At 35.7% G+C, this 13,024-nt stretch overlaps 1 protein-coding gene across 6 annotated transcripts in view; it reads left to right on the forward strand.

The window, feature by feature from the left end:
• EMCN (endomucin) overlaps positions 1-13,024 on the forward strand; it is an 86,981-nt gene that overhangs the window by 44,136 nt on the left and 29,821 nt on the right. For 4 of the 6 annotated variants that reach the window (XM_084756255.1, XM_084756252.1, XM_084756253.1 and 1 more), the window contains one exon: positions 8,379-8,489. The exons of the other annotated variants lie outside the window; for them this stretch is intronic. In XM_084756255.1, coding sequence (XP_084612381.1) covers positions 8,379-8,489 — 111 coding nt within the window. The remainder of the gene's footprint in view (positions 1-8,378; positions 8,490-13,024) is intronic. 6 annotated transcript variants of the gene reach the window in all.

A 13,024-nucleotide genomic window follows, 5' to 3' on the forward strand; every position in this document is an offset into this window, starting at 1 on the left:
GTAGAATTTTTATGACTTCCTAATGCATTTAGTGCTTTTATCTATTCTGAGGTTTTTTTGTTTGTTTGGTTGGTTGGTTGTAGCACCAAATAAAGGTCCAGTTTCATTCTTTGATTATGATAACCTAATATCTCAGCAACATTTATTAAAGATATTATTCTTTCTCCACTATGACCTCTAGTTGTCTTACTTGACTGTGCATATTCAATCTTATTTCCTGGTTCTCTGTTTGTTTGTTCACTGTTAGGTGGGTGATTTGTACCAGTCCCATGCAATTGTGGTTACTATTGCTTTGTAATGTGGTCTAAATTCAGGAAGTATGATGGTTTCCTTTTCACTCTTTCTCAAAATTGCCTTGGTTTATTGGACTCTTTTGTGACCCCACATATATTTTAGGATTTTTATTCTTCTGTTTGTATGAAGAATGTCATTGGGATTTTTGCTTCATATTTGCACATTGCTCTGGGAATTACAGAGATTTTTTTAGAGCATAACTAATTCTTCTGATCCATGAATGTGATATGTATGTTTTCATTATATTCTATTTCTTTTACAATTGTCTTTTAAGTCTTAATATTTAGAACCGTCACCTTTTAGAAACAGAACACACACAAATACCAGCAACTAATAATGGGTTTCTCAAACTGTGATCAGACACACAGTGAAATAATATTCAACCATAAGAATAATGAAATTCTGACAAAATGGAGATGGACGCTGTGCTAAGCTTAATCAGCCAGGTATAGAAAGACAATTAGCACCAAACTAACTTACATGCAGAATCTAAAATAATGATCATAGGAGCTGAGATTACAAGGTACTTACCAGAGGCTACAAATAGTACGTGAGAAGGAGAATTAAACAAAAGCTTTGTGAGGTAAGATTAAACTTTTCCGGTCGTCTATCTTGATGCACAATATAATGAACAAAGATAAAAATACATTGTCATTAAAAAAATAAGAAGTCTTTTGAAAGCTTTCTAATAAAAAAAATAAATGAACGTATTTGAGGAAATAAGTTTACCTTGATCTCAACTGCACGATATAGATACATATCAAAAGAGCATGGTCCATTTTTTATGATTTAAAATTTTAAAGGAATTTAATTAAAATATTAAATTTTGCTTATTTAATTTAATGTATATAGCATCTTCTGTATTTAATTAAAATATTAAATTCTGCTTATTGAACTTAATGTATATAAGAACCTCTGAATTTAATTAAAATATTAAATTTTGCTTATTGAGCTTAATGTGTATAGTGTCCTCTGAAGTTACAGCACAAGTTACATCCAGTCCAAGGACGTATACTCTGTACTCTGAGGAAAGTAGAAAAGCTGAATTAATCCAATGTGCAAGTTTCAAAGCCTGCCTCAAGATGGATTTCCTTTTACTCTGGAGCAGCGGTACTCATTAGCTGAGGCCTGAAACATAATGTGTACAAACCAAAAGATCCCATCAGGGTATTAATGTCACAGAGCTCATATGTTCATAATCGTCCATCGTCCACATGTGCATCTCTCTTTCCTCAAGCCCAAACTGGAGCATATCTGCAGCGCCAGAAAGGCTACGCCCTTGCTAGCTCCCTGCTCCACACCTTCATTCTGTTCACTCCATATCTACCATGTACATTTTGTAACCCGTTATCTTCCCAGCATCCACTGCCCCTGTGCACGGGGCAAATGAGCCCCAGTCCTGAACGGGGTAGTGTAGGCTCTCTCTCGTGTCACTCTCACCCATAAAGTTCCACATTAAACAGGTGGTTCTCAAAGTCACGTCTTCGGTGTTGCGTTCCAGATCCTTCTATTGGTTCCCTCCTGTGTTCGCTTCTTTTTTTTTTTTTTCAACAAAAGTAATTTATTCTTTAGTTTATCTAAATGTTCTAAACCAAAGTAGTTTTAAATGAAGAATTAATGAAGCTACATTGGATTTTGCAATTAGTACACAAATACAGAGGAAAATCTCCCACTCCTGACTTAATAATTTTCTGGTCATTTTTGATACCTTTGGAAAATCAAAATTACAAGCAATATAGGCACTTACTGCTGTAAAATTTCACAATAGCATTTCCTTAACACGTTTAACATTAATAATTTCTAAAAGTGTTTGAAGATTAAGTTCTCTGTAAGTTTTAAAATCAACAAAACATTTTTAGAATTTGTTAATGTTAAACCTGTTAAGGAAATACTCTGTTCAGTTCTGAACTAGAAAATGTATACCTATCTCTTGGCTGTGCATCATCTCTTTGAACATAAATAATTGGTAAGTGATAGGATCATACTTGTCAATTTCTGCTTCTCTTCCTGTGTTTTGGGACCAACCCAGAGGATCATTACCTAGGGACAAAAATGTTTTGAAGGGATTCATTCCCAGTTTTCTTCCAGTGAGTTTAAGAATTTCAAGTCTTACCTTTAATTGTTTGGTGTATTTTAAGTCACTTTTTGAACAGAGTATAGAGTAAAGTTCACTTAAGTAAGAGTATCTAGTTTTCCAGAATCATTAATTGTTCTTTATTCAGTGGATATTTTTGGTACCTTGGTTGAGAACCAGTTGGTTGCAGACATGGGGAGTCTTCTTAATGATCTCTGTTCTGTGGTTGGTCTGCGTGTTTGTTTTTATACCAATAGCCTGCTGTGTGGCCACTGTAGCTCTGTAACATATTTTGAAGTCAAGTAGTGAGATGTCCCAAATTGTTTCTTCTGCTTATGATTTACTTTCTCTTGTCACAGTCTCTTGCACTGCTGTATGAGTTTTTGAGATCTTTTTTTTTTTTTATAAAGAATGTCATTGATATTTTGATGAACAGTCATTAACTGTAGTTCGCTTTGGGTAATATGGATATTTTTGCAATAATAATTTTCCCAATTCATGAACTTAAAGGACTTTTGTATGTGTGATGTGAATTTTTAAATATTTAGCAGTATTTTTCAACTTTTATTAAAAAGTATTTTAGTTCATGAGTTAGGCATATTCCTAGGTATCTCAATGTTTAGGGTAATTGCTCTTTCATAATTTCTTCTCTATAAATTCACTATCGGTATATAGACATATTACTGATATTTATGTTGATTTTGTATTCTATTATACTACAGTATTGATTTTCTTCATAAATTCTAATAGTTATTGGATAAAATCTTGAGAATTTAAAAAATTAAATTTGCATTTTCTTCTATGTGAGTATTTCACTTGTATCTATGTATGCATTGCACATGTGTGCCAGGCGCCAACTCATGTCAAAAAGAGAGCACTGGATAGACCAGAACTGGAAAACAGATGATTGTGAGCCATCATGTGGGTGCTAGGAACCCAACCTAGGCTGTCGGCAAGGACAAATGCCTTAAACCATACAGCCCCCTTCAGGCTTTTATATGTGTTGAATCAACATATGTAACTGAAAACATGATTATTTGACTTCATTACTTCCAATTGTATATAGTTTCTAATTTTCTTTTTCCCTTTCATAATGTAGCTAAGAGATCAGTTCTATATTTAGTAAAAACTATGAGACTGAGTACATCTTATCATATAACGTTATCTGTTGGTTTGTCAAATATAGCCTATATCCTTGAGTTATTATTACTGTATCTCTAATTTGTTGAAGACTTTTATCATAAAATATCATTGATTGCCATCTATTGGGATAATCATATGATTTTTATACTTCACTCTGTTGACTGACTATATTACATTAGGGTTTTTTTGTTTTGTTTTGCTTTATGTTTTTTTGCATATACTCCATTATTGTTTTTTTTATAAATTTATTCTTGTTACATCTCAATGGTTATCCCATCCCTTGTATCCTCCCATTCTTCCCTCCCTTCCATTTTCCCCTTATTCCCCTCCCCTATGACTGTGATTGAGGGGGATTTCCTCCCCCTGTATATGCTCATAGGGTATCAAGTCTCTTCTTGGTAACCTGCTATACATCCTCTGAGTCCTTGTACCCCTAAGCTGAAACCAACTTGATAATTTTAAGTGATCTCATTGATCAATTTGATCTTCAGGTAATTTTATTTTTACGAATCAAAAATTTTCTTTGATAATTTAATACATGTGTACAAAACTTTCTGATTACTCTCCACTGCCTCCTCCTGTAAGTCCTTTCCTACGTTCGTGCCATTTTGTTTTAGTTTTGCCTCACTGATTTTATCAAGGGTCATGTGACAAACAGTTTGGAACTATCCACTGGAGCCTGACAGGCTCACCATTATATATACAACTGAAGACAATTGCTTCCCCCCTCACCCCCCCAGAATCTATTTGTAGGGAATAATTAAGGAAAGGAAGGTAGGACCCCATGAGCCTTCTCTGATCAATAAATGGATATAGCTATCATGGAAATCAGTGTGGAGGTTTCCCAGAAAGCTAGAAACAGGACTACCATATAAGCCAACTATACTGGTCTGAGAGTATGTTCAAAAGACTACATCCAACTACAGAGACACGTCTCTTCCATGTTCACTGCTACTCAAGCACTCTAGCTGCCCATCAGCTGAGGGCTGGATGGTAAAACTGTTATATATGTATGCAGTGAGATTTTATCCAGGTGTAAAGGAAAACAAAGGTAACTGCATGAAATGGGAAAAAAATTATACTGAGTAAAGTAGTGAACCAGGTCCAAAATGACAAATAGTGCCTGTTCTTGATCTTCCATGGATTCTAGCTTCAAACTTTTACATTGGTGCGTTTAACTCAGCACTTCTAGAATCCAAGAAACTAGAAACAGGTCTTTGATGGGGCCAGTATCCTAAGGCAAGAGAATTTTTAGAATATACATTTCTAATTCCATGACCACCTTTACTTTCTGTCTATGTGGGTCTTTGTTAGTAAAATGAGTTGGTGGGCTATTAATGTCTATTTTTTCATTTTTAATGCATTCTAACAGTGTATATGTTTTACTTGAGCTATTTAATCTGATGCCATTCAAATTTACTATTGAGACTTTTGCCGGTCATTTGGCTTGCTTTCTTCTGTTTTGCTTTTAATGTTCTTTATATCTTATTCATTCTGTGGTTTAAGGTATTAGGAAACCAATAGCATTGAATTGTTTTCTGTATCTCTTTTGTGAATCTGCTTTTTCAGTGGAATCCACACTTTCATTTGCCTTGGTGGGGGTAATCATCTTTCTTTCTTTCACTTGGCAGTGGGGCTTCATTAAGCATCTTCTGTGATGCTGGTTTGATGGACATGAATCCCCTCGGGTTTTGTTTGCCTATGGACATAGTTACTTCCTTTTGATTTCTTAACCTCATGGATTATGATAATGTTGGTTGGCAGTTTATTCCTTCAGGCCTTAGAATATATATTTCCATTCCCTCCTAGCCTTCGGGATTTTTGTTGAACAACCTGCTGGTAGTGTAATGGGAAGACTACAGCACTTCTTTCAGAGTATAGAACATTTTTATTGTCTTAAACTCTTAATATGTAATGTGGGAAGATTTTCTGGTCATTTCTACTGGTGTCTAACTAGTCTCTTGTATACGGACTTCACATTTATCCCAAGATTGGAATTGAGTTCTGTTTTGTTTTTGTCTGTTTGTTTGCTTGCTTGCTTGCTTTTTCTGCAAATGAAGTTTTCTGTGCCCTTAACTTTTCCCTTCTATGTTGTGTAGGTATTTAAAAAGAGTGGTTGTTTTTCTACTTAAAGTTACTGTCTTAACTCTTTCTTCCTCCCTTCTTTTCCATTTCCTTCTCCCCCACCCCCTTTTCTTTTTGACTGGAACATCTCAAAAAACCTAGTATCAACTTCACAGATTGCTCCTTTGTCCTGATCTAATCTGTTATTGGGCTGTAAATTATTTGATTTTCTGTATTCATTTTTTTACAAAATTTTTGTTTTGTTCTCTAAAAAAAATCTCCATCTCTGATGAATTTCTCATTTGTCCATCTTCTACTGTCACTTAAAGGTTTGACTGAATTCTTCTGAATCTCGCTGAGCTTTTTAATATTTACTCTTTTAAATTGAGATTTCAGTTTGTTTTGACTTGGTTTACTTTGGTTTGTTTGGTTTTTTGAGACAAGGTTTCTCTGTGTAGGCTTGGCTCTCTTGGACTCACTTTGTAGACCAGGCTGGCTTCGAACTCAGAGATTCGCCTACTTCTGCCTCCCTAAGTGCTGGAATTATAGGCATGTGTCACCACGCCCAGCTCGAATTTAAGTTTTTAAATAAAATCTGTATTGATAAATAAATCATATAGCAAACAATTTGTTCATTTAAATTCGGTGGGTTTTAGTCTAACGTTCAGTTTTACATTTTTTTTTTTTGCAATTCATATGTGTAGAAAATGTTGTGATCATAATCATTCCCAAATTAATATCATGTCATTTTCTTACTTCTGTTCATCCTTTCTTGTCATGCCAAGAAGTCCCCTCCTATTTTCATGTCATTTTTAGTCTTTAAAGCTCTTCATTAGGCATGTTATCCATTTAAATCTCATTGAGATTTGTCATTGGACTCACTTTTAGGAGCACCCTATTGCCCTGTTTTCTAGTATTCCTGTGCACCTACAATGAGATCTTCATGCCTGGGAGATTGTTTATATCTAAAGCTTCTGTGGGCTGGCCATCTCAGGGAGCATTTTTTTCCTAAAGATGTGGGGTAAAGTGTAAAATTGTAATACAGTGCTGTTGATCACTTCTGGCTGGGCACTTTGTGTCATCTTCATAAAGGTTCTTTGTCTGTGGTTAATGACCCTAGGTAGATTGAGTATCATGAAAGACTCAGAGACCCACTGTCCCTTTGAACAATGGCACGGTGGGGATACTCTTAAGCATTCTGGAAGATGTGGTGGTGCAACAGCAGTGTGTGGGTCCTTACCTGATGTCCAGTTACATGATGGGGGTGGTGACCTCACCAAGTGATTGAGGTTTCCTCGGGTGCTACTAATGGTACTCTAGTCACTAGCAAAGGCAGCCAGGAGTAACAATGGCAGCCCAGGAGTAATAATGATCCCAAAGCACTGATCATCCAGTCAATGATACAAGTGGCTGTTACACAGAGGCAAGATAGCACTGTCACTTACACTATGGGAAGATTTGATGTTCCATTTTAGATCATCTGAGGAGTTTGTATTCAAAGGTTTCAAAGAGGAACTCCTCTTATGACATTTCCCAAGAACATATTGAGATGCGAATGGGAATAAAATCTGGATCTGCTTGTATCCTCCATTCTTAAGTGTTAATTCTACACTTGGGGTGGTGAAGGGGAGCATTTTTCTCATTTCTGAAGTATCAAAAACATTGATGGCTGCTCTTCTGCAAAAAGGCCCAATGCTACTTTCTCAAGTACTTCCCCCAATTTTATACTTAATGATGTCTGTATGAACTCATTTCTACATTTTCCTTCTCACACATGATTAACAACATAGTTTGCATCTGAATTTATTTCAGTTTCTTTGCATAGTAAATTCTGAAGTGTTTTTAACCTGAGGATGTATTTGTCTACTATTTAAGAGCCCTTCCAAACTTAGTTTCTCTAACATAAATGCCTTACTAACACTAAAATGTGCCTTACAAATTCTTGCTTATTGTCATAATTTCAGGGCTTAACTTCACTGAGGGTCATCAGAAAGCTCCGCTCCATGCCATTCTGTAATAGGGATCTTCTAAACTGCTTTCCTGCCTAGTTACACCTAACTTTATATCTAAGTAGTACGCATTGTACATTAACAGGCAATTATGAATTTCTTTACTAACCTTATGTTCCTATGCTGAACTTTGAAAACACTGAAGAACACTGGTCATTTCAAAAAAAAATTATATAAATATAGGTTCTTTCAAATTAACTTATTCCAGTGGGTTTTTTAAAATTTTTGGTTTACCTTTGCTATTAATTTCCCTTTAAAAACTGACTAAATGTAATTTATAATGGGTTCTCTTGTTTTCCTGGTCTGCCTCCTCCTTCTATGTGCATGAAATCCACTCCTAGGCAGCACAAGAACCATTATGCCTTCTTTACCTGCTGCCACCCCATGCCTTCCTCTTTCCTGCAGTGATGAACAGCTTTCTTTAAAATGAGCAGAGATTCCAGACATGACACTCTTCAGGTGAAAGTGATATGGCTGGGGAAATCGCTGAGCTCACTGCCTCTCACACATACAATGATACAATGATTTTCATTGATTGCTATGTAATTAATAGTATCACATATGCAAGTAGCCGTAGCAAACACACAGGGAGCTCTAACACCACTCTGCTTTCTAATGGTGACCATTAGAATGCTAGATCTCTAAATCTTGGTCCAAACATTTTCAGTAATGAATTTTGACCTTGTAGGTGGATATGGCCATAGATGTTAATGAAACTAGATAGTGATCTACTGTATTCCTGATAGATGCTCTTCTTCTCCCCCCCCCCCCCCCCCCCCCCCCCCGCTTAATAGGAACAACAACTTCAGGTGCCATAAAGAAAAAAGTTCTCACTACGAAAGCAACAGTGCCAGGTCTTCTGGTTTCAAATGCTGTTTCAACGCTACCAAGTTCCCAGAACAAAAGTAAGTATGAAGGTTGGTGCTTCTCTGTGGCACTCATCGTCAGTGGGGCAGGACTCACCTCAGAGTGTTTGCTAACCCACAGTTACAAAAGCCCCAGGCTCCCCCCTGTGTTTACCTCTAGTCAGCATCAAATAGGATGTCACTTTAGCAACCTTGCTTGCATTTTTAGCTGATGATTTTAACTTACTAGCTTATTCACAGGCATAATATACAGGAGCCAGTGGGTATTAAGATAAGGTTGAGTAGCCATTTACTAAATCATCTTAACGAGAATGGTCAGCAAAATACACAGCTCTGAGGAAATTAGAACATTTCCTCAAAAAGCAAGCCACTGCAAATTATTCACGAAGATAGAACCTGAAAAGAAATAACACTGAAAGAATTTGAAAGATAAATTGTTTAAATTCACATGAAGAAACCAACAGAGCCTGTCTTTAATATATTATGAAAATAAATTATATCAACTTTCCCAAACTCAGGAAAAATGGAAAGACTTGTTGTCTTCTCTTTAAGATCTAAAACATAGCAAAGATGTTCCCTCTTAGCATTTCTTCTAAACACTATAGCCAGAGGCTCTAAATAATAGATAATCAGGTGGATAAAGTAATGATAAATAGACAAAGAACACTACTATTGAGGAATAAAGGAAAAGGTAATATTATTGAACAGTCATTTATATAGAGAATAAAACTTACAATAAAATTATAATAACCATAAAATAATTTGAACACAAAATTCAAGATATTAAAAATCTTATTTTACATACTAGCAATACTAACTAACTAAAAATATTCTGTTTAAAATAGTGTCAAAAATACAAAATATTTAGGAATTAGTTCAGTGATACAAATGCAGTATCTTGCCACCAAAGCAGTCAATATTCTATTAAGTCAATGCCTTAAATAAGTGGACATTACGTAGTCATGGGTTGGAAGACAGCATTTTGAAGAGTTCTTCCCAAATTGATGAGCAGTTTATTGTTATTCCAGCAGAATTTCTAAATAACGACATAAGTATTTTTAAAAATTTTGATAATATCCAAAATTAGTATGGAACTGGGAACATAGACTGACCAAAATGCTTTTGAGAAAGAACAAAGTGCACGGATTTACACAGCTCAATTTCTAAATTTATTCCAGGGCTCTAATAATCAAGTTTGAATCTCAAGGCTATTTTTTCTTAGTAAATGAATCATACACAAAATATGACACAGTATTATCCCAAGCACTCCTGTCTCCCAATTGCTGGCTGACAGAACCCTAGTGATTTCCCTCTCACCTTAGGTTTATGGCTGGTAGTTTTGCAGGTTATGATTATAAGATAAACATATTTGTGTCTAGAGAAATCCTAAAATCTAGAAAAAGGCAGGTATGAGTTATGAGAGAAGAATTAATGAAGCTTGTTGCTTAACTCCCTCTACAGAAAAATAAAATGAAAATAGAATATCTCTACAATTTTTAGTGTCCATTTATTTCTCTCATGCTATTCTTTTATTCCTTCTGTAGAAGATAAGCTCCTAAAATAATAGAATTTTAAAAACAAAAATCATCAATTCAGTTTTATGAAATTATAGTTAAGAAAATGTGGAATTGTTGAGTGAATTTATTCACTCACACTCTTTTGGACAATGTATCATCTGTCACATGTGTGTCACCATTACTCTCATTTGTGAGTTACAGCTGTAGGTTAGAAAATAACAACATAGAATTAGCCTAGAAATGGGTGAAAAATACAATAAAGTAGGTAAACATTAACCTGGTAATAACAAATGAATGTGTTCTTAATAACAAAAGAGAGTAAGGAAAAGTAAGTTATTGAGATGTTGCAAGTTTCTCTGAGGTCAAGGATGTCCTCTTGGTGGCATTTAGCAGGAAGAACTGAATAAAGGGGAAGTGGACATGTGATATCTGCAGAAGAAATGCTTAAAAAAACAACAAAACATGGAGTTTGAGTCAGCCAACCAAGAGGATACCCGGTGGTTGACATGAAAGGGACTTAAGTGGCATTAGTGTAGGAATCAAACTCTTGTCTATACCAGGCCAAAAGGCCACAGGGAATTTGAATGAATAGTACATGGTAAAGAACAGAGCAAGAGCAAGATCCTGTTCACATCTTCAAAAGACATGAAACTATGAATCTACAGGAAGAAGTAGGATGCTAAAGTTCACAACAATTGTCTGGGCAATGGTTTCTTTCATATGACCATAAAATCACAGCTAACAGAAATACCCACCCCTCCCCCTCTGAAAAAAAGACAAAGTGGTGAAATTTTATGAAACTAAAAAAGCTTCTAACTTGAAATGATGGCCATTCATTTAAGAAGTTAAGATACTAAGTACATAAGAAGTTCAGACAAGTCGAAAGCAAGAAAACAGGGAGAAAATGGGCAAAATACTTAGGCATTTCTCAGAAAGAGAATAAAGAGGGCCAACAATCCATACTCATTTTAAATCATATTTTAGAATGTCTTTTATTTAAATGATAAAAAGTGTTGATGAGAATGTGGAAGAAAAGTAACCTTGGTAAATTGTTGGTGGAAATATAAATGAGTACAAACACTGTGGAAGACCATATGGATGTTTCTCAGAAACTTAAAAATAGGACTACCGTATGATCAATTTAAATCTGTATCTGGTGGAACATATACTTATTTCCACATTCATTGCACCCACACTAAAAATAGGCAAGATGGAGAACAGCCATCAGTGGCCTTCAAGAGATGACAGACAAAAATAAAAAAGGAAAAAGTGGTAAAATGTATATAAAAATGAAGAGCACTAAGACTTTATTAAGAAGAAAAGCATACCACATGTGACAGTATAGAAGAACTTGAAGGTCATTAAGCTAAGTGAAATGGGTCTGGGAGAGAAATACTGGCATTTCATAGCCTTGCTTATATGCAGAATCTTAAGAGCTTGGCGGTACAGGCCTGAATTCCTAGCTGCTTGGAAGGGTAGGGCAAGAGGAGCTCACACTCAAAGCTGCCAGAGCTGCACCGTGAATTCAAGGCCACCTAGGAAACTTAGCAAGACCCTGTCTCAATGGCTTTTTTTAAAGGTGCACTCATAGAGGCAGAGGAACAATAATTTGAAGGAACTGGAGGTGAGAGCAGTTCGGGGTAGATAGAACAATGTTCTGGTTAGACAGCAAGAATCAATTCTGGGGACTGATCTTACAATACGCCATCATTGTTTAAAAAATTAATAGAATACATGATTGAAAACTGAGCCTGGAGTTTAGGAATTGTCGTCACAAAGCAAGTGGTGAATCTGTGACTTAACCTTTCTACAGCTCATACATATGTCAGTATCATTGGATGGCATGGTGCTTAAGAGCGTCTGTTACTCCTGGGCTTTCCTAGAGCCTTTATTAATGGAAGGGGTATTTTGCTCAGTGTCAGGAGGCCTAATCTGCAGATGCTTGGTGACCAGCAGGCACTGTTTTGGGAAATGATTGGAGTTAGAGCCTCAGTGATGTCAGTTGGCCACTGAGGTCATGTCGACTTCTGCCCAAGTACACAGAGCCTTCAGCTCTTGCCATGTCTCCATCAGTGATGGACTATACCTGGAAAATCCAATTTATCCCCAAAGTTAGTTTGAGTCGGTGTTTTATGGCAGCAACAGAAAAGCAAACTAGGACCACACATCACTCTAAAGGTTTATCAATTCATTTGAGTTGTTCATTAGTTTGGAGGTGAAAGTCTCATGTCCCATATTTCTGTAAATTGTGGCTCTGCGTGGGCCTGATTCATGGAACAAAAGTCATAAACAGCTTGCTGAAATACAAGGCAAAATATAAATAAAATATGAATGCAAAAAGATGTCACAAAATCCATCACTTTTTTCTTGAAAGAAACACTCAATAAATAGTAATAAAGGAAAATTCCACCAAGATACTAGATTTAGGGGGAAAAAAAGATGCCTGCTGCTACTGCTGACTCATACTTAGCAGAGAAAAGTGTTAAGCTTTCAGTCTAAAGTCTGGAATTAAGTAAGGATCCCCAGCCTCGTTACTTCAACAAGATACTCAAGAAGGCAAGCAGACAAGGAAAGAACTGAAATATGTACAAATTAGAAAGAAAAGGAAAACCAGATCCTAATTGAGAGGGTGGTATCTGTGTATTAAATAATCCTAAACAGCTCCTTGCCCCCCCCCCCACACACACACAAACTGAAACAAAAGGTAGGTTTAGTAAATGAGTTTAGCAGATATATAGGCTACAAAATCAGCAAGCAAGATCAGTTATGGTTTTTTGCACTGATAACTAATGACATCTAGAGGAAACTAAGAAAACAAAATAATTTTTAGTATGGCCAAAATAACAAAATATATAGGAATAAACTTAATAAAGAAAGTGTAAAGTGTTCTCAACTGTTCACTGAGATATTTAGACTTTGGATTCATTTAATTTCACTGAATGATTTATTTTTATTTGCATGTTTTTATAATTAATTTGTGATTGAAGCAGTGTTGAAGTGTGGTACTCAAGCCCATAAACACTGCCTTAAAAAATTAGTCTTGTGGACATACAAGGA

Source organism: Acomys minous (assembly GCF_964271855.1).
Source record: "Acomys minous genome assembly, chromosome: 14".
In the NCBI taxonomy this organism is placed as follows: Eukaryota; Metazoa; Chordata; class Mammalia; order Rodentia; family Muridae; genus Acomys; species Acomys minous.